Source organism: Nomascus leucogenys, chromosome 15 (genome assembly GCF_006542625.1).
Source record: "Nomascus leucogenys isolate Asia chromosome 15, Asia_NLE_v1, whole genome shotgun sequence".
Lineage (NCBI taxonomy): Eukaryota > Metazoa > Chordata > Mammalia > Primates > Hylobatidae > Nomascus > Nomascus leucogenys.
In genome coordinates, this window is record NC_044395.1 from 78,927,051 (window position 1) to 78,949,644 (window position 22,594).

General features: G+C 43.7%; 1 protein-coding gene across 9 annotated transcripts in view; it reads right to left on the reverse strand.

Annotated features, from left to right (window-relative positions):
• SERGEF (secretion regulating guanine nucleotide exchange factor) overlaps window positions 1-19,288 on the reverse strand; it is a 230,645-nt gene extending 211,357 nt beyond the window's left edge. The window contains exons 1-8 of one of the 9 annotated variants that reach the window (XM_030829606.1): window positions 18,962-19,042; window positions 17,815-17,888; window positions 16,200-16,264; window positions 14,081-14,216; window positions 12,730-12,889; window positions 10,573-10,667; window positions 6,289-6,349; window positions 1,638-1,751 (exon numbers count right to left, since the gene is read on the reverse strand). In XM_030829606.1, the coding sequence (XP_030685466.1) occupies window positions 1,638-1,751; window positions 6,289-6,349; window positions 10,573-10,667; window positions 12,730-12,853 (394 nt within the window). In that variant the 5' untranslated portion in view covers window positions 12,854-12,889; window positions 14,081-14,216; window positions 16,200-16,264; window positions 17,815-17,888; window positions 18,962-19,042. The other 8 variants (XM_030829603.1, XM_030829605.1, XM_030829601.1 and 5 more) reach the window with 8 other exon arrangements.
• Window positions 19,289-22,594: the final 3,306 nt, after the last annotated feature.

Genomic DNA, 22,594 nt, shown 5'->3' on the forward strand with positions numbered 1-22,594 from the left:
ATGTGAAGTTAATGCAGTGAACACTAGAAAAGAAAAGGTCTTTACTGAGAAAGGTGTATCTGAGCTAGGCCTAGCACTTTGGGAGGCCGAGACGGGTGGATCACGAGGTCAGGAGATCAAGACCATCCTGGTTAACACAGTGAAACCCCGTCTCTACTAAAAATACAAAAAAATTAGCCAGGCGTGGTGGCAGGTGCCAGTAGTCCCAGCTACTTGGGAGGCTGAGGCAGGAGAATGGCATGAACCCGGGAGGCGGACCTAGCAGTGAGCTGAGATCGCGCCACTGCACTCCAGCCTGGGCGACAGAGTAAGACTCCATTTCAAAAAAAAAAAAAAAAAAATTCTTAGAATTTTTCCCAGAGGGAACACAAAGGAAAAGGCATTTCAGGCAGAGGTAACAGTTTGCCCATAAGCACAGAGAAATGAGAAGGCAGGATATGCCTGGGGAGAAGTGAATACCTTGATGAAGAAGACAAAAATGTTTGAGAAGTCCAAGTTTACATTATACATGTTTCTAATGTCATGTGAAGTGGACTACCTGTCCCACATCCAATGCTCCTTCTCCTTTCTATAGAGAGTACCTTCCCCAGCTCAACCCATGGGTTTCAGGGAAGCTAAGCCCACCCCTAGCTGAAAGACAACACCTCCAGGACTTAGAAAAATCAGAATGATCTCAACACCCAATTACATCACTCCCACTGCAACCCACCCTTTCCTATTCTTCCCCTACCCCTTCCCACCACCCTCGAAAATCCCTGATTTGTTCCAGGCAACAGAAGAAGTAGTTACAAGTCTCCTATACAAGTTTTTCCTACAGCCAAGCCTGGGCAAACTCAGTCACAAAGTAGAAGAGTGAGAAAGCAGAAAAGGGAGAAGAGGAGGAAATGGAGACATGGTGCTGTATACAGAGGGAGAAAGGCCCACAAGGAGAGCAGAGAGAGAGAAAGAAAGAGAGAGAGAGACAGGGGAAGAAGGGTGGGGAGAAGAAAAGGAAGGAGAAAATACAGACCAAATGACCAACAGACATATGGGCAGAACACATGTTACCTACTCGTATTTTCGCGTAGAGAGATTTCCCTGTGGGAACACTCCTGGCCCCTCTGTCTACATCCTCACTCACTCCTGCTTCCTTTTTGGGAGAAGGAACTGGCCATGCAAGGCATGGTCCTCCTGGGTTCTCTCTTTGGGGTGTGCCTGCCCGAAGAGAGGGTACATCCTCATGTCCTCTTGGTCAGGCGTTAAGTTTAGCAGGGCCAACTCTATACAGCTACCCCAGTGCTTGGTGGGTAAATTCAATCTGAGATTCAGAATTAGGGGTTTGAAGACAATATATAGTCATAGTGAGCCTCTAATCATGTCTTCCAACCCAGCTTTTAACAGTTCTAGAGTTACCATTTCAATCTCCACCTACCTGACCTGCATCTATGCCTCAATCAGTTCCAAACTCTGGCAGCAAAGAGGGTTGCTTCTACTAGGTCAAAAAAAAATGCCAGCAAGACTAACAGACCAACTAATAGAGAAAGTTAGAGAGACCAAGAAATAGCAAAATCAAAAATCCATTTAATCCTCTTCTGCATGTTTATGTCTCTACTTCCTGACAAAGAACAAATATAGGACTAAAGAAAGAAGCATCTTACCTGTCACTCTGCTTGGTTCCTTTGCTGTGAAAAACAATGGAAGAGACTGCCCACGGCACAACCGTCGTCCACATGATGCCAAACCAGTCCCCCACTGGAACACGATGCCACTCGCTTCCCAACAGAATGGAAGAGAAAACAGAGAAGATGCACATCAGGGTAAGACTAGATTGCTCTTTCAACCTCACTGCTATGAGAAATTCCCAATTCTTTCTCAATTAATATGAGTGTTTTGGAGAAGCTCAATTGCTTCAAGAGGTCCTATAACTGGTCCAGGGATTACCACCAAGCCAATCACAAATCCAGTCTTTAGGACAGACTAAGACCAACAAAGCAAATTCCAATATCACATAACTTCCTACGAAAAGTTCCAGGACACTCCTCCAGAGTCAAATCAGTGGAATGACACCTTATTCATGATTAACCTGAAAAGACAACTCAGACCCCAGACAAAGCAGAAAAGAACCTTGAAGATCATCAAATCCATTCCTCACATTCAGCAGATGAGAAAACTGAGGCCCTGAAGAGAGGATGTGATTTGTCTCCTCAGGCAGGAAGATAACAGCAGAGAAAATGCCAGGACTCAGCTCTCCTAACACCTAATGTAGTGCCCTTTCCACGACACCAAGATGAATTCAAAGATTCATAATTGCCAAGTAAACACATATTTATGACTGCAAGATAGCTTCTTAATAGCCATGATTTCAGTGGAATGGCCTTTTACTTTCATGCCCACTGAATCTAATTCATGTACCTATGTTCTGAACCTCATAAACCTCATACAAATGCAAAGATGAAATTCTAGATATTTGATCTACAGTCAGGTGTGTGAAACTAGGATCCATCACCCAACAGCAACATTAAGGTTCTGCTCCTTTGGGAGTATCCTATAAACAGCAGTCCTTTTTTAGGCTATAAACAGACAAGCCTGTTTTGTGAAAAATAAGCTATGACCACTGAGCACAATGTGAGCAAAGCACAGTGTTGAAATAAAAACTTACAATCTCTTCAACAAATTGACTTCAAGAGGAAAAAAAAAAAGAGCAAAAACTTTGTAAGAAACTTCAGATAGCTGACAGGAGATTAATATCCAGAATATATAAAGAACTCCGAAAACTCAACAACCAAAAGAAACAACTCAATTAAAAAATGGGCGAAGATGCAATCCCAGCATTTTGGGAGGCTGACATGGGAGGATTGCTTGAGCCCAGGAGTTTGAGAACAGCCTGGGCAATATAGTGAGATCTCATTTCTACAAAAAATTTAAAAATTAGCCAAGCATGGTGGCGTACACCTGCAGTCCCAGCTGCCTGAGGTGGGAAGATCATTTGTGCCTGGGAGTTGGAGGCTGCAGTGAGCCAAGATCACGCCACTGCACTCTAGCCTGGGCAACAGAATGAGATGCTGTCTCAACAAAAAAAGCGAGGGAGGAGGGCGCAGTGCAAAGGATGTGAATAGACATTTCTCCAAGAAGATATACAAATGTCCAGTAAAAACATGAAAAGATGCTCAACATTTCTAACCATCAGGGAAATGAAAACCGGTATCACCTCATACACATTTTGATGCTACTATTTTTAAAAAACAGAAAATAACAAGTGTTGGTGAGTTTTTGGAAAAATTGGAACCTCGTGCACTCCTGGTGGAAACAAAATGGTACAACCTCTGTGGAAAATAGTATGGTAGTTCCTCAGAAATTAAAAATAGAATTACCATATGAACTAATAATTTTAATTCTGGGTATACATCCAAAAGAATTGAAAGCAGGATCTTGAAGAGATATTTGTACACCCATGTTCATACCAGCATTATTCACAATAGCTAAAACATGGAAGCAACTCAAATGTCCACTGACAGATGAATGGTAAGCAAAACGTGATATATCCATACAATGGAATATTATCCACTTTAAAAAGTACCTAAACGCTGACATATCCTACTCCATGGATGAACCTTGAGGACATCATGCTAAATGAAATATGCCAGTCACAAAAAAGACAAATACTGTATGATTCCACTTAGATGAGGGACTTACAGTAGTCAAAAGTATAGAGACAGAAAGTAGAATAGTGACTGCCATAGGCCAGTGGAATGGGGAATGGGGAGTTATTGTTTAATGGGTATAGAGTTTCAATTTTGCAAGACAAAAAGTTCTGGAGATGGATGGTGGTGGTGATTGCACAATGATATGAATGTACTTAATACACTTAAAAATGGTTAAGATAATAAACTGTATACTATGTATATTTTACCATGATAAAATTAAGAAAAAAATAATTTTTTTAAAAAAGAAAGACTTGTGATACATATCAACTAATTACAATATGTAGACCTCATTCAGGCTGGGCACAGAGGCTCACACCTGTAATCCCAACACTTTGGGAGGAGAAGGCAGGAAGACTGTCAGAGGCTGGGAGTTCAAGACAAGCCTGGGCAACATACCAAGACCCCATCTCTACGAGAATAAAAATTTAAAAATTAGCTGAGTGTGGTGGCACATATCTGTAGTCCCAGCTACTTGGAAGGCTGAACCTAGAGGATCGCTTGAGCCCAGAAGTTTGAGGTCACAGTGAACCATGAACACACCACTGCACCCCAGCCTGGACAACATGGGGGGACCCTATCTTAAAAACACATACACACATATATGTATATATATGTATGTGTGAGTGTGTGTGTAAATATATATATGTTTCTGTGTGTGTGTATATGTGTGTGTGTGTATATATATAGGCATGGGAAGAACCGTATCCCCCTAAAATTCAGATGTTGAAATTGTTGAAACCCTAATGCCCACTGTAACTAGATTTGCAGATGGGGGCTATGGAATGCAATAAAAGTTAAAGGGGGTCATACGTGTAGGGCCTTAATCTAATAGGACTGGTGTCCTTATAAAAAGAGGAAGAGACATCAGAGATCTCTCCCTCTCCACAGGCACACCCAAAAAAGGCCATGCAAGAACCAAGCAAGAAGGTGGTCACCTACAGGCCAGGAAAAAAAAAAAACTCACGAGAAACCAATCCTAACAACACAATAATCTTAAGACTTTTAGCCTCCAGAATGGTGAGAAAATAACTGTCTGTTCTTTAAGCCTCCCAGTTTGTGGTATTTTGTTATGGCAGCCCTAACAGATTAGTACTGTGGTACATCCATACCAACAAATACTACTCAGCAATGAAAAGGAATGAATTACTGATATACACAACTTGGATGAATGTCTAAGGAATTATGTTGAGTGAAAAAAGCCAACCTCAAAAGGTTATATACTGTATGATACCATTTATATAACATTTTTGAAATGACAACATCATAGAGATGGAGAACAGAAGAGTGCTTAGCCTAGGGCTGAAGTGGTTATAGGCAGGTAGAAATAGGTGTGGCTATAAAAAGGCAACAGGAAGGATCCCTGTGGTAATGGAACTGTTCTATATCTTGACTGTATCAATGTTAATATCCTCATTATGTTATTGTACTATAGTTTTGAAAGATACCATTAGGAGAAACTGGGAAAGAACACACAGGGTCTGTTTTATTTTTGCAACTGCATGTGCATCTGCAATTATCTCAAAATAAAAAGTTGAATTTTTTTTTAAGTATAATCAATGCTAAGCCCAGGACTATCAGCACAGTCTGCATTGAGCTCTTCCTCACCTCCTCTCTCCTTCCTCCACTCCACAACTGGACTCACGAAACACCTGAACCTCAGCTGCCACAGCCAATTAGTGCTGTCCTTCAGTTCGAAAGGAGTAAGAGCAGAAAAAATGAAAAGGAGAGAGATAAAAGGGTCACTGTTCTTCCCACACGCCACCTCCCTGTCTCCCTCACACACAGACTGTCAGTCCCATCACCCACTCACAGTATAGGAGACAAGCTCACTTAAAGCTTTTAAATTAATAAACATTAAAATCCATTAGGAAGGCAGTGCAGTTCCCTGCAAAGAATATGAGCCTTAGGATCCAAACCATCCTAGGCTCTGATCCCAGCTCTACGTTACTCCCTGTGTAAGCTTACACAAGCACTTTAACTCTGTGCCTCAGTTTCTTCACATGTAAAATGTAACTCGCATCACTTCCTGGTTGTGAGGATTAAATAATCAAATAAATAGCACCTAGCATCATACCTAGAACATAAAGAGCTAGAAAACTTCATTTCCTTCCTCTCTACCTGCTAATGTCTTTCCCACATGACTTCTGCCTTATGTTCTCTCCTTTTCATCAGAACCACAATGCAGCAGGACCCTTTGAAATATTCCCTAAATGGTTTTTCTCCTAAAGTTAAGTTTCCTCTTATTATAGACCTATTTTAAAAGGCGGGGGGCAGGCTGGGCACAGTGGCTCACACTTGTAATCCCAGTACTTTGGAAGGCCAAGGCGGGAGGATTGCTTGAGGCCAGAAATTCAAGACCAGCCTGGGCAACATAGCGAGACCCTGTCTCTACAAAAAAATCTTAAAAATTAGCAGGGCATGGTGGCATGCACCTATAGTTCTAGCTACTCAGGAGGCTGAGGCAGTTAGACAGCTTGGGCTCAGGAGTTCAAGGCTACAGCAAGCTATGATCAAGCCACTGCACTCCAGCCTGGGCAACAGAGTGAGACCCCATCTCTAAAAATTATTAAAAATAAAAATAAAAAAATAAAGATAAAATGATCACCTGTAGCAGCTAATGCATGTCTCAGTCCAGCAGCAATACAAACAACCTTCTCTTTATGGAGCTGTCAAAATAAAGAAAAGGATTTAGATCTCAGAACCATCCATCTACAAAATTTTATGTAATTTATACCAAATACAATGCAGTACGGTCCTCATTATGGGTCTGACTGGTTTAAAGCAACCACTTCCCCCAATATTTCCACCCATAAATACCTCTATATTTATCCCTAAAATAAAAAAATATATCTTTTAAAATACCATATCACAATACCATATGACAACAATTCTCAGGGCTGGGAGGCACTTCTAAGGTCATCTAGTCCAAGAGTTAGTAAATGTTTTCTGTAAAGGGACAGTTAGTAAATGTTTTACAGGCCACAGTTTCTGTCACACTACTTAGCTCTGCCATTGTAACATAAAAGCAGCTCTAGACTTCCATAAATGAATGAGCATGACTGTGTGCCAGTAAGACTTTATTTACCAAGGGCTCAAAGTTTCCCAACATGATCTAGTCCAATCCCCAACCAACAACACCCCACCAAGTAGTCACCCAACTCCTGCCAAACACCTACCCCTAGTGACATAGGGATCGCCATTTCCCCAGGTGCCTGTTCCACCTTTGCACAGTTCCATTTATCTCTTTAGGTGGAACCAAACCTATCTGCCTGCAGCTTCTGACAATGCTTTCCAAATATTTGAAGACAGTTGTCATGTCCTCTCTAAGACATCTTGTAGTGGTTTTAAAAATAGGTCCTCAAATTCTTTGCTACTCCTCCCTTCAAGATGTGGAGCTTAATACCCCTCCCCTTGTGTGGGCTGGACTTAGTGACATGCTTTTAATAAAGAGAATAAAGCAGCAATGAGTGACTCAGAGTCTAGGCGAAAAAAGGCACTAAGGCTTCCTGCTTAGCATCTCTCCCTCTCTCTCTCATCACTCCTGGGGGAAACCAGATGCTATGTCTGAAAAGTCCAATAGAAAGGTCCACATGGCAAGGAACATGAAACCATTAGGGCTTTACCACATTTGTTTATTTACAGGTCCACGGAGATTGCAAGCAGACCCAGCTAACATCTCTACTGCAACTTCATGAGAGACCAGCTAAGCTGTTCCTAAATTCCTGACTCTCCAAAACTGTGACATAATAAATGTTTGCTGTTCTAAGCTGCTAAGGTTTGCAGTAATTTGTTACACAGCAATAGATAACTAATGAAGATCTTTTCTTCAAAGCAAATATCCCCCATTCATCAGTCATCACTGGGTTTCAAATTCCCTTCCCCTCCTGGTCTTCACTTCTCTAAATATGCTCTAGTTGTTCAATCTTTCTCTTTTAAAGGAACTCTATAGCATAATCATAACCCCATTAAGGCTTATCACATTTGTTTATTTACAGGTCCACAGTGTCTTTCTAAACTTTAGGACCCTCAAGGGCAGGACCTCAGTCTTATATACCTTTATGCCCAGGGCCTAAGCACCAAATCCACAGCAAAACACAACATCCCAGATGCAGGCTGAACAGCAGAAAGGGCTAAGCTCTGGCCTTCCTTCTTCTGGAAACTATACCTCTGTCAATGGAGTCCACAATCACATCAGCTTACGAGAAGATCAAATCTTAGTGTTAATACAATTTGAACATACTGTCCTTTATATTTTCCTTTTGTTTTTCCCCAAAAAACTAACTGAAGGGCTTTACATGTGACTTCAGTCTCTTTAACACCACTCACCTCCACCTCTTACTCTCCATCCCAACTGTTGCTGCTTTAGTTTGAGCCACAATCATTTCATTTGGATTGTTAGCAAGAGTTTCCTAAGTAATCTTCCTTCAATCCATCTTCCTATCTGACCTCCCTACCGTGCTGTTCTTACCATGTGTCACATACAACCACCCTGATTGCCCCATTCCCACCCACTCTACCCTGGAACTCCCACCTCTTCCTTATATTCCAACCATACTGAACTACTTACGATATCCCAAACTCTCCTGTTTTATTCCGTTGCACCTTTGCTTACATGGTTCCTTCTGCCTAGAATGTTCTTCTTTTGCACCCACTCTGAGCATACTCCTATCCCAAGACAGGTAAACCTCTATTTAACTTTTGAGACTTAGCTTAAACCTCTTCTCACCCCACCTTCCCCTAGATGCTCAAAACTCCCTCCTTTGGGGATATACATGCATCTGTCATAGTTCTGACATGGTATTACATTTAAGTATTTATGTGCCTATCATGTCCTACCAAACTATAAAGCTCTCAACTGCTAGGACAGGTCTTATTCAACTTTGCTCCCACTGCCTAAACATAGTACCTACACAAAACTGTTGTCATTAAATAAATGAATGAGGCCGGGCGCCGTGGCTCACGCTTGTAATCCCAGCACTTTGGGAGGCCGAGGCGGGCGGATCACGAGGTCAGGAGATCGAGACCACGGTGAAACCCTGTCTCTACTAAAAATACAAAAAATTAGCCGGGCGTGGTGGCAGGCGCCTGTAGTCCCAGCTACTCGGAGAGGCTGAGGCAGGAGAATGGCGTGAACCCGGGAGGCGGAGCTTGCAGTGAGCCGAGATTGCGCCACTGCACTCCAGCCTGGGCGACAGAGCGAGACTCCGTCTCAAAAAAAACAAAAAAACAAAACAAAACAAAACAAAATAAATAAATAAATAAATAAATAAATGAATGAATGAATTTCTATTAAATTTCTCTTTGGCACATTGCTCCTATTGTTGCATAGAATATCACCTGTCAAAATGTTTTTACCTTCTGATTCTGTCATCCAACATATTTTAACCATTGTTCCTCTATTCCTTAATTATATAAAGTATAATTAAGCTAAATTAATTGTAACTTATATGTAGGTGCTTACAAGGCCATCTATTTGCAATTGGGAGCTATAATACTTCCTTCAGGGACTACAGAGCCTAGACATTGTGCATACCACGGGAACCATGACCCCAAATAACAGTCCACAGACTAATAACTGAGTTCAGCAAGCTGGCAGGGGCAGACCCAAGCTTTCTCTAGGGAAAAAACATCTCCCACTATTAATCAGAGTTTAGGGAAATTAGACCGGAGTGGGCAGCTTAGGTGGTAAAACTCATTTTTGATTCAAGCATATTTCTTTAAAAATTCTATATTCCTATTATGATCACTTACAATATAAACTTCACAAAAAGGAGTAATTTTAAGTATGATGCACTGAAGTAAAGACCTGTGAACTAGAGCCAAGAGTCCTGTTTAACACTTGTTTTGTCCAATATGGTAGCCACTACCTACACATAGCGCTTGAAAACTTGAAATGTGATTACACTAAACTGAGACATATTGTAAGTAAAAAATGCACACCAGAGTTCAAAGACCTAGTACAAAATCAGTATAAAATATCTTGTTAATAATTTTTATACTGAATTAGCTGGGAATGGTGCCAGGCACCTGTAATCCCAGCTACTCGGGAGGCCGAGGCAGGGAACTGCTTGAACCCAGGAGGCGGAGGTTGCAGTGAGCCGGGATCGCGCCACTGCACTCCAGCCTGGGCGACAGAGCGAGACTCCGCCTCAAAAATAAAAACAAAAACAAAAAATAACCTTATACTGATAACATGCTGAAATAACAGGCAAATCTACAGGGACAAAAAGTAGATTAGTACTCACCAGGGGCTGAGGGGAAGGGAGAATAGGAATTGACTGCTATTAAGTACATAGTTTCTTTTGGTGGTAATGAAAATGTTCTAAAATAAGATAATGATATTGGTTGCTCATCTCTGTGGATATACATTTTAAAGGGGTTAATTTTATGGTATGTGAATTATAGCTCAATAATGCTGTTATTTTAAAAATTAATTTCACCTGTTTCTTTTTTAAATGGGGCTACTAGAAAATTTTAAATTACATATGGCTCATATTATATTTCTACTGGCTAGCACTGGCCTATACCATTTGCCCAGCTTAGTGTCTTTCGACAAATAACTTCTATCTGGACCTATTTCTAACATAATTTCCATTATTACTAACTTTAGAACTGTAAAATGTCATCAATATCCTTATAAGATGTATTACTTTTATTGTTTTATTTCACAAAACTTCATATGAAGTGTATGAAAACTAACAGAGGTTTTCATTCACAGCGTCTACCTCCCAACTTAATTTTTCCCAGAAGCACCTATTTTTCAACTCAAATTCTCCTACTCCATGGGTTTTCAGGGATCGTGACAGCCTTTTATTCTGGGGAGAGATAGGTTAATACCTTGGAAACACTTTAACAGGTCATGGGCAAGCTAAATATTAACTGTCCTCACCTCAATGGCCTGGGGAACCACACATCTTTGAGGTCCATGAGGAACTCCTAACTGGCCAAAGTAGTTGGATCCACATGATAGAACTTGACCATTTTCTGCAAAATACAAATACTTAAATTGCAAATCTATGAAGTAAGATGTCTGTGACCAATGGGTAAATGCTGCAGGGTGAGAGATGCAAAGGGGATGAGGGGAAGTGCTTCAGTGCATTCAGACCATATTCCCTGCTTTTATTCCTCTGGGAATGAAAACACTGGGCACCAGGTTAAGCGCTCTACACAGATTGTCTATTCTATTCTCTCATTAATAACAGATTATCTGTGTAGAACACTTAACTCAGTGTCTAGTATTGGGATGGGAGGATAGTAATTTCTCACTTTTCATGTTTCCATGTGACAAAATTTCCATTAGTAAAACACTCCAGCTTTTCTCCCTGCCCTTCCCCATCCTCACTGCTTTGTAGGGGACAGCAGTCATGTAACCAACTGGTGAGCTTAGGAGACGGGACAGGACATGTGTGGCTTGGCACCTCCCTCTCAGTCATTCTAGGCTGACACATAGGAAGCATTTCCCTGTGGGGAAAGCCTAGCGATTTGGGGGTAAGTTTGGACCAGAAGAATATTAGGACCACTGGTCTCACAATTAATCCTGTTCTCCAATTTAGCCTTTACCAGTGAAAAGCCAATAGTTTTTAATCTCCAGTACTGACTTCTCTGTGCTTTTCTCACAACTGGCTCCAAATGTGAGCAGGAAAGAGCATTATCTACTGACTCCTCACAATCCAAAACATAGGCTCACAATAAACACTTTATAAATCATAATTATTATTTAGATTCTAATAATTACCATCAAATTCAACACATATTACAGAACCCCTCCACAGAGAAGGATGGTGACACTTGAGCAGGGTTTTAAAGCTGGGATTCGAGTCTATCAAATAGACAAGAGGGGCTGGTCCAGACAGACAGAAGAGCATATACTGCTCGGTATGACTAGAAAGAAAAGTATGAGGAGTGTGGAGAATAAGAGACAAGGCACAAAGATAGCTAGGGAACAGTTACAGAAGGCCAACGCTACAAAGCTAGGAATCTGAGCTATGTCTGGGAGAATCCACAAGGGTTTATGACAGGAGAGTGACAGAAGATGCCTTTACCAGAGGACCGTGGCAAAGAGGGAGCCTGGTCAGAAACCACAGATGGTCCTTTAAATCCAGAATGGCCAGCTAGACAGAGCAAAGCTGAACAGAGAGGTCAAAACTGCTTCAAGGGAACAGACGTCAGCTGACAAAGTAACTACTGCTGGCTGTTCCCAAGTGCATTATTCTAATAACCCTCTGGCCATATCCTATCCTGCTACCTGGCTTCACAAAGACCAAACAGATCTGCTCAACACCATTTATTAAAAAAAAATAAAAATAAAAAATCCCACAGTGGGAAAAAGCTGTCATCACTGATTTGGCAACCACTATTGTCTCATATTCTCCTACCACATTCCCCATAAGTAACCCTTTGCTGCCACTGCTGGCTACTGGCCAGCTACCCAAGGCACGCGGCTATCATGAACTTTTGGGACAGGAAGTGGCCACCACTAGTGATCTAGTCTATTCCTTGCTCTCTGACTAAAGTTTTCCACCCCAATCCCAGTCTCCTTTACTGTTAAACTCTCCTTAGAAAAGGTAGTCCATAACTTTCCTTGACAACCAGAGGGAAAATTTGTGTGTGCTTTTTATGTATTTTTATTTATTTTGAGATGGATTATTGCTCTGTCGCTCAGGCTGGGGTGCAGTGGCGCAATCTCGGCTCACTGCAACCTCCACCTCCCAGGTTCAAGTGATTCGCCTGCCTCAGCCTCCCAAATAGCTGGGACTACAGAGTAGCTGGGACTATAGGCATGGGGTACCACACCTGGCTAATTTCTGTATTTTTAGTAGAGACGGGGTTTTACCATGTTGGCCAGGGTGGTCTCAAACTCCTGACCTCAAGTGATACACCCGCCTTGGCCTCCCAAAGTGCTGGGATTACAATTGTGAACCACTGCACCCGGCCTTGTGTGTGCTTTTTAAACAACAAAGAGGCTTTCATTTAATCTGCAGTCACCACCATCATACTGTTCTCACCCAAATCCTTTGTGGTGATAAAAATTTACCTAGGAGTGAACTCACTTGTAAGTATAATGGTAAAATCCCAGCCACAGGCCACCTGTTGGATGGGACAGCCAAAGAGGGATTTGCAGGGGGTAAAATATGGGATATCCTCTGTGTGACCAAGCCCCAGTTGCCCATCTTTGTTCAGGCCACAAACAAAGAGGTCTCCTCCATCTGCAAAATATAAAAAAATCAGTGACAGTGTGCACAGGTAAAAACACAACTGCAAAATGGACAAAAAGATTTCACTAATTATTTGGAGTCTCAGACCAATAACTTTTTTCCCATCGAAGTTAATAAGCTGTGTATGTTCATGTATTCTGGAGCAAACAACACAAGGCCAAGCGCCTCAAACTAATACCTATGTAGAAACTTCAAGTCTTGCAGCAGTGGTCAATCAATCACCAAACTGAGCATCTACTGGAACAAAAAGCCAACATTTATTCAACACTGAGAATGTGCCAGGTACTGTTTTAAGAGCTTTTTGTGCAGGGCAGACTTATCCTTTAGGCACAGTGTCTAGGGCCCACAATGCTTTCAGAGGCCCACAGAGTGGCTTAATTTTTCGTTATTTTGAAATGAGAAAAAGATAATATAGTAACAATACATACGTAACACTAAATCCGGAGTGGATTATATTAATATCCACCTTTATACCAACACAGTTGTAAAATATAATTTTATTTCTTTACAAAGGAAGGGGTCCGTAAAGGGAAAAGCACCAAGGACCCCTGAGAGTCGGAATGGAGCCCTGCTAACTCACTGGTTCTCTTCACCCACCATTATTATCCTCAAGTAATCGATTCAGAAACTGTGGCTATTTGCCCAAGGTCACACAGATAATAAGTCACAGAACCAGGATCTGAACCCAGAGATTTGATTCCAGAGCTCATGTTCTCAACCAGATGCACTATGACCCCCTTTACAACATTGTAGCACTTGTACTACTTGTTAAGTGCTATCCTAGATACAGTAAGGGAAGATTAAGGGAAATAACACAGTTTTTGCTCTCAAGGAATATCCAATCTAATTACAAAGACTTCTAACTCCTATGGTGTAAAATATACATTGTAACTCTGCCACTAATTTGCCTTGTGATGTTAAGCCATCAGTGTTCCTTTCTGAGTTTCATTTGTATAATGGAGGGGGTCGGGGAAAGGGGTGGCCTAGAAGATCTCTGAAGTCCTTCTAGCCCTGAAAATCTAGGATCTTCTGATGGTAATGCAGCTCTTTCACAAAAATGTTTCACAAAAATACATTATTTTCCTCTGCAAAATACAAAAGGATGAAAGATGGCAATATCATATCCACGGGAAAACATCTAAATAAGAAAATGAGTGACTATCTACTTTTGAAGGAAATTACCTGTGACAACTGCAGAGTGGCCCCCTCCTCCTGTGATCCTCCTGACACTCCTGGGTTTACAGAAGTCATTCAGTTGCTGCGGCAACAGCACATCTTCCTTATGGCCGAGGCCAAGTTGCCCATAGCTATTTGCACCCTAGGGATGAATAAGCCAAGGATGAAAAAGTGTGGGAACCACAACTGTCGATGTCTATTTACCTGTCTCTGTCTTTCTCACCCTGACGTAGCTCTCAGAGCCTATAACAGATGAGATTTCTTAGGCTCATTTAAAAAAAAAAATTTTAGCTCCTTCATGGCAAATACTCACAGCACTGTTTATTCAAATATATAATAACAAGCACCAGAAAACAACACATAACCCTGTCTCCCCACTCCTGATCTGTAATCCCATTAGTAAGAGACTCATGACCGTAACAGTGGAGGAAATTCATGTACAGGAAAGTTCCTAGGTAGGCACCCTGGCAGGCTTAATTTACTGGGGCAAAGGACAAATGCCCTGCTTGGCCTCCTATAGCAGCTGAAGAAACCACACTTTTTTCTACCTCAGGCCCCAGAAGGCAAAGTGGCGATGCTAGCCATGGCTGGAGGGGACATGAGTCCTATGAGGTCCTTGGCCTAGCCCAACCCTCAGAAGGTAATGGGGTAAAGTGGCCTTTCCTCTTAGGGTGGCCATGAAAAGAGAGGCCATATCCTAAATCAAGGTTCTTCTGACTGAGAACAAGACAGCCTCTTGAGGAGGAGGGGCTTCTCTTCTCTAGAGAGAGTTCTGGGCTGCGAGTCCTTGGCAGGAGTATCTCGTATCTCTCCTTACCCCCTCCTCCTGCACCCATGCCACCTCACTGCTTTCCCTAGCTGAACTTCAGCCCCCAAATGAGAACACTATCCAGCACGTTTCAAATAAATTATAAATATGGACACAGAATCCAAACAAAGTTCCAGTAGAAGCTGCTGACAGACCCCTACAGGGGCCAGCCTGAAGAAAAATGAAGGTCATTCCTTTGTTATCTGCGTCTCTGAGCTGTGGGCAAAACTGTCTCCCCTTGTCCTTGAGTAATCATGGGGACAGCTCAGGACAGAGAGAGTTTCAGACTTAGAAACACCCTTACCCCAACTCCTTTCTTCCCTCCTCAAATCCCTTCCCCAAAATCTGAAAAGAAAAATAATAATAATTCGCTCACTGAAAGACTCTGGAGCATTTGGGAATGTAAATCTTACCCTTCCTTTGTCAAGTGGTAAACTGACTAAAGAGGAAATGACCTGTTGGGCTCATTCTTAACGGCTGTTATATGCAACCCACATTTAGATGGAGGCCCCATCCTCAGAACACCATGATTTCCATACGAGAAGAGTCCTCAGCATCCACAACTCAGCCAGTGATATTCCTCATCTTTCCCTTCTTATGCTCCAGCCCCCATGTATTGCCTTTGGGAGACAGCACAGGGGTTCCTTCTGATAAAAGCTAACTATCTAGGGAAGCTAAGGGAAGAAAAAAATGGGAGAGAAATGGCATCAAAATGGGAGGGCAACATCCTGGAATTAGTTCTTGTTTCTCCTCCCCAAACCCATGATGGGAAAACTGACAATGACTCTGGAATCAAAGTTGGCTAAGATTTTGTGCCTTAAAGCAAGGCACGTCATTATTTCATCTGTACAGTGAAAGAGGCTGGCAATGATCTCTAAAGGCCTTTTGAAGTACAGTGCTATGTGACTCCAAGATTCATACGTTGAGATTCCAATAAGGGGACAGATTTCCCCTCGACAGGCAATATGTCTATTATTATTATTATTATTATTATTATTATACAAAAAAGGTCCATAATCCCTAATCTGAAATGCTTACAGTCAGATGTATTTCAGATTCAGAATATTACAGCTTTTAGAAAAGTAATACAGTATATATGTCATATATACTGATGCTAGGTCCAAGGACAGCAGCCCATAAGCAAAACAATAATATTTCCGCATTAAAAAGTACAAATATGCATAAGAAGTGGCCAAAGACTATAAATGGACTTATGTCCGGTAAGTTTTGGGTTTTCAGAGCTTTTTGTATTCAGAACTGAAGATAAGGGATTGTGGACCTGCAGAGAGAATCTTTATAATTTATTCAAGTACCTACTCCTAGCTGGTTCTTCCTGGAGATGAGAAGTAAAATCTTTTAAATATGTTTGTTTTTGAAGACACCTGAATGAGGAAAAGTGATGTAAAATAATTACAACAAATACATATATACATACATACATACATACATATATAATCCTTCCCCCTGTAGTCTATTTCACAACCATCCTGGGCTGCAAGGACTCAAAGATGGAAGAGTAAGCCATAGCAGGGGCGTAAGTCCCAGAAGCCCACAGGGGCAATATTAGCTACCAATTACTGAGTGCTTCTCTCCATACTGTGCATTCACCTTTAACCCTCACAACAACTAAGAAGGACATTATTACTCCCATTTCACAGAGGAAGAAACTAAGGCTCAGAGAGGTTAAGTAACTTTCCATAGTTACATCTGGGTAGGCAAAAAGTCTGATGCCCTGCACCTTTTCCTATGCCTTACTGTGTCTCTAAGAAAAAATTTAAAAAGGACATACAGTGAACCAGCCCAGAGCTTACCTGGCAGGTGGTTAACTGTATGACCTTATCTAAAATAGCATCCCCATATCACTCATTTTCTGCTTTATTTTTCTTCATGCCACTTCTTGATGTTACATTATATATGTCTACTTGTTTACTGTACACCTCCCCTGCTAGAAACTAAACTCCAGGAGGGCAGGAACTCTGCTTTGCTCACTGCAGTTTCCCCTGCATCTGAAACTGTGCTGGCCCAAAGAAGATGTACATATATTTATATGGCGAATAAATGTAAGACCCTATGAAAGACTTGCTCAGCATGAAAGGGAATATAGAGTATATATGCACAGGATTTATTGGTCAGCCCTGAGATCTCCGTGGCTGTCCCATTACGAGGGGTGCAAGGCTGCTGAACACCTGGGAGAAAAGTAACATGACACGTGGGCACTCTGAGGTTCAAATTACGGTACCAATTTTTGTAATGCTGCAAGAGGCCCTAAATCCAAGATAAAGCAAGACAAAGGGAAATTTAACACAACCTATAACAACTGTTGTTCGCCTTTCTTCCTTGCAAACACTCCAGACATATCACACGTGCACATACACACACACACACACACCTAACAAGGTAAATCCCCTTCCTGTGAACTGAACTTTATTCCCCCAAAATTCACGTGTTGAAGCCCTAACCTTTAGTACCTTACTGTATTTGGAGAGAGGGGCAAATACAGTACTTTAACCTTAATTGCCTTTAAAGGAGCAATTAAGGTTAAATGAGGTCATAAGGGTGGGGCCCTAATCCAATATGACTGGTGTCCTTAAAAGAAGAGACATCAGGGATGCTCACGCACACAGAAAAGGCCATGTGAGGACACAGTGAAAAAAGCCATGTGAGGACACAGTGAGAAGGCGGCCATCTGCAAGCCAGAGAGAGGCCTCGGGAGAAACCAAACCTACTCACACCTTGATCTTGGCCTTCTAGCCTCTGGAACTGTGAGAAAATAAATTTCTGTTGTTTAAGCCTCTGTTGTGTGGTATTTTGTTATGGTAGCCCTAGCCGACCAACACACCCCCACAGTTTCCGATTATACAGCAGGAAAAACACACCATCAGTCCTCCAAACACAGCAGAAGGGTGTCAACCTATTAAACATATTTTACAACCTTTAATATTCGGCTTTGTCTGTACTGAAACAATATTTCTGTTTCCTCTGTCCACACAGATGCCAGTCTCCTGCCTGGAAAAAGCCAGAGACAGCACACATTCAATCCCCAACTCCACCCGCAGCTCCCGGGCCACCTCAAAGACGCCCAGCCAGCCAGACTACCGCAGGCCACGCCATGCTCTCCCTCCTGCCAAATTGCAGCCCCACATTCAACAAGTGCCGCCTTGTACTGATCATTACTTCTTTAAAAATTGGACAATTAATACTGATTTTAACAGCAATACAGGTTATAATGTTGCTCTCCCCCAACACAAGAGCTGGAAGTCCTTCACTCGTGTATTTCACTCATGTGTATTTCCCCAACACCAGCACATGGGTAGGCACACAGATGCTCGTTCATTCATTCGTCAACAAGTATTTACTGGGGACCCACAATGTGCCAGACACCAAGAGAGGCACCGTGAACAAGACAGGCACAGCACCCACTCTTACCACACTTACTTTCTAGCCAGAAAGATTGACGTTAATAATAAATTATACACATCATTACAATTGTGATACGTGCTATGAAGAAGCACAAGACGCAGCGACTCCTTGTCCCCGTGCATGCTGGTCGGTCACCTGCCACGCTCCTGTGCCTGAACCCTCCTCTCTCCCAGACACACATCAAGATGACCCTTTCTCTCCCAATGCTCCCGTCAAACCAACAGCAGCCCAACTCCCCCAGAACATGCAAGAACCTGTCACAGCAGAGTGTCAGCAAATAGGCAGGGTCTGTGCCTTGTGCGCGGCCAAACACCGCAGGCCTCACATCCAAAGGATGCTTTCGCCAGGCTGGGACAGGGCCTCCCTCCTCCAGGCATCAGGAGGGTGGGGGGCACAGGTGGCCCCACGGGGCTCTGGGACCGGGAAATCCTCTTTACCGAGCCCTCCGCGCTGTCTTCCAGGCGCTATTCGGGCGGGAGGGCTCTCGCGGAACCAGACGCTCTGTCCCGAGGCAGGTTCTTCCCGCGGCGCCACAGCCCCTCCCGCCCTGATCCCGCCAGCCGGCAGGCCCCTAAGTCGACCGCGAAGACCCTTCCTTCCCCGCCCACACCTCCTCCGCTCCCAGCCCAGGATCCTTCAACCCAGAGCCCGGCTCGGACCTCGGCCGCCCAGCCCCTGAACTGCCCACGCCGCGGCCAGCAGCTCCCACGTCTCGGCGCCCCTCAGGGCCGGCACTGGCCCGGGGGCGGAGTCACGTACCCAGGCGAAGAGCGCGGCCGCCGCGGGGGCGGCCTCCGAGGCGCTGGGCTCGCGCTCCATGCGAAGACGCTCCGCCGGCGCTTCCGGGAGGGACCGCACGGGGGCGGGGCCTGCTGGGGACGGGTGGGCGCCGGAGCCCCGGGTGCCGGGGCTGAACCTTGGACGCGTGACGGGTAGGGCGCGGGGCGGGGTCTGTGGTGGGAAAGGGCCCGCGGGCCGGCAGAGAGGGTGCGGCCGCGCCCTCGGGCCACTGGGGATCAGTGGTGGGCGGGGCCGGACGACAGCCCCGGAGCCGCCTCCCAGTCAGCCCGCCCCGGCGGCGCTCGCTCGCAGCGTCTCCGCCCGCAGCGTCTCCGCCCGCAGCCTCCTGTCTCGCTGGGCCTCTCAACCTCTCGCTCTTACCCCCCTCGTACTCTTTATTTTTAGTCATAATTTCATGTTTCATGCAGGTGCACTGCGCGCCACAGTTCACAAAGCTCCTTCGCGTTTTTGTCTCCTTGGAGGCCCACGACAGCCCAGAGGGGCTGACAGGGCAGGGATGGCCTCACCATTTGCGGGAACAGGAAATGGAGCCTGAGGGGTAGGCGTCTCAGGCGCAATTATCTTGAGCCCGCTTTGGTGTGCGTTCGCAAACATCTGAGGGGGCGCCTTGGGAGGCGAGTGGAGTGGCACGTCGCCGGTGTCGCCCTCTGCACCTGGCACGGAGCGGGAACCTGCGCCTCGCGACTCTGAATGGGGGAGGCTGGTTAGCGTCGACTCCTGCCGGGGCAGCCTCGGCGCTCCGGGCACGGCCCTGAGCTCATTCTGTTAATAATACTGGATAATCGTCATCCAACGAACATTTCCATATAAAATGGCTTTTCTCAGACAGCGTCGTGTTGCTGATGGGAGTTAATTAAGTTCAATTTATCTGAAGGAAAATATGGCACTGCGTATCGGGAATACAGGACACATGGGGCCACATTAAAGATGATCATCCACATTCACATTCAGTAGCACTTGGCCCCTCTGCTGACACGGGCCTCCAGCACTCACTGCCCTTCACGCCTGGGCTTCTGGGAAGTGTCTCCAATGAGCTCTTACACTGTCCTTCCCTGTTCTTTCACTCCATCCACTTCTAGGAGTTTCTGCCTGTAAGACCACTTGAGAGCAGCCCCTCACCTTTATCTCTACAACCTGTGGCATCTGGAGAACGTCGATGACCATACCAAGAAAAAAGCAAACTTTGGAGAGATAAAACAGCTCTTCATTCTCTAGGGATCTGAATGTGCAGGAGCTATGTACCATGTTTGCTGACTGTCTTATGAGTGGGCTTTTTTGTGCTGACCATTTCTTTGAAGCATGTGTAACAGGATGTAAAAATGAGACCCTTCTCCGCTCAGTTTTGGCTGAGCAACAAGTGCCAGTTACTCCTATATCATAAAGTAAGGTTCAAGACCACCAAAGCAGGACTTGCAAAGCAGCTGTCTAGAAACCAGTGTATGACTTTCAGTCTACGAAAAAGGTTGAGAGGCCAGAGAGAATTCTGGTAGGATATGTCGCCTCAATTATCAATGTGGTGTGAGTCTCACCCATCTCAGGTCTAAGGAAAGTTACTTTAGCTGGGTCCCTGAGAGAGCTTGTATGCATCCCTCTAAATTAGGACTCAGACAGGCTTCTGTCCAATCCGTTCTGAGAAATACAAGGGCTTGTGGCTGGATATCTGCTCTAATAGCTGAGCAAAGACAAACTGACGCTTTGGGGAGGTCTTTCACACCTAGAGTTTTTCAAAATAAAAACTGTCCATTTCCCATACCTGAGCAAACTGGCTGGGAGATGGTCTTAGACCTTGTCCAAGAGAATTTCTGGAAGGGTGAAGTGACGCCCACAGGAGAGTCGGTCACTAGATTCCTTGAGGGTGAGGGAAATGAATTTAACAGCCCAGAGAGATACATTTACCCACATCAAGAAATACCAAGAAATAAGAAGGTGGGAAGGTCTTCCAAAACGCCCATAAGAAAATGTCAGCATGTAATACTTACCAAGTACAGAAAGCACTGATAACTCACAACAGTATCAGACCAAAAAGAACTTTTCTCCTCCTTACCTCTCCTCCCCTCTACATCTCCCCAACCCTGGAGGAGTCCCAGGAATCCACTGAGTAACAAGGGACAAGGAAATGAAGAAACTAAGCACACCCACTCCTTTCTCAGTTCTAGAGGAGGAAAAAAGCTTCAACCTTAAAGTTTGTTTTATCAAAGTTTTTCCACAGGACTAGCCTTTTCAAATATTGAAATGAGAGAGAGAGAGAGAGAGAGTGTGTGTGTGTGTGTGAGAGAGAGAGAGAGAGAGAGAGAGAAATGGAAATTAGGAGCTAAAGACTTTTTATTACCTGTGAGCAAGCAGAAAGTCAGGCAGCAACCTGAGATTTCATCCACAGGGGCAAGGAAGGACTACCTACAGAGCCAGTTGTAATAGAGAGAAGGTCTGGGAGAATATAGTTGTTTTCTGACTCCACCCCTTGAATGTACAAGCATCAATATTTTAACTAACCTACAGTTATATTATTATGTCATATCCCTTAATATAATTTATTGGAAGTGTTGAGATGTTGCAACTATTTCAACTATGTACTCGCCACTGCCTAGTTCCCATGAGCAGCCTGGCTGAATTGCAGTTCTTGAATGGGACTAGATTTAAACCATTTAATGGCTTCACTTTCAGATGGCTTGTCTCTCCAAAAGAGGAAAGTATAAAGTATTTGGGAACATACAGATTGCATCTCTGTACCATAAAGGTTAGGAAATTTTTTCCCATTGGATTATTTTATTTGATCATCCCAATAATACTAGTATGATAAGTGCTGTTAGGATTATTATTTTGTTTTATCTTATTTTGTTTTTTTGAGGCAGGGTCTCCCTCTGTGGCCCAGGCTGGAGTGCAGGTGGCATGATAATGGCTCACGGCAGCCTCTACCTCCTGGGCTCAAGTGATCCTCCTGCCTCAGCCTCCCAAGTAGCTAGGGCTACAGGTGTGAGCCACCTTGCCTGGCCAGGATCATTGTTTTATAGATGAGAAAACTGAGGCTCAAAATAGTTATTTACTTCAAGGTCAGTTTTCTACTTTTGATAAAGGAAGATTAGCTAGCTGCATACCTATTCTCTCATAAAAAAAAAAACTAGAAAATTTGACAGAAAATATTTTTAAAATCTATTTCAAGTCATTGGAGAGCTATCAAAGCAGGAAGAACTTGAAGGGCCAAGATCTGGAAGCTGAGAGATTATATTTGGCACTACTTTTCTCCTTGAAGCACTTGCTAATTACTAAGCAATGTCTTGGAGGCTAAGAAACTGGGCTGAAATCAACAACTAAGAAGCTGAGCAGTACCTTTAGCAATCTCATAGGGTAGGGATGGGAGGAGGGAATGGTGGACATGAAGGAGGGGACAAAAGTAGTAGTCCAGAGCCCCCAAGGAGAAGACCTGGTACACACTCATAGTTTCCTCTTGAGATCGCTAAAGGGCTACACCCTAAAAGTCAAGGTGAACTGGAAAT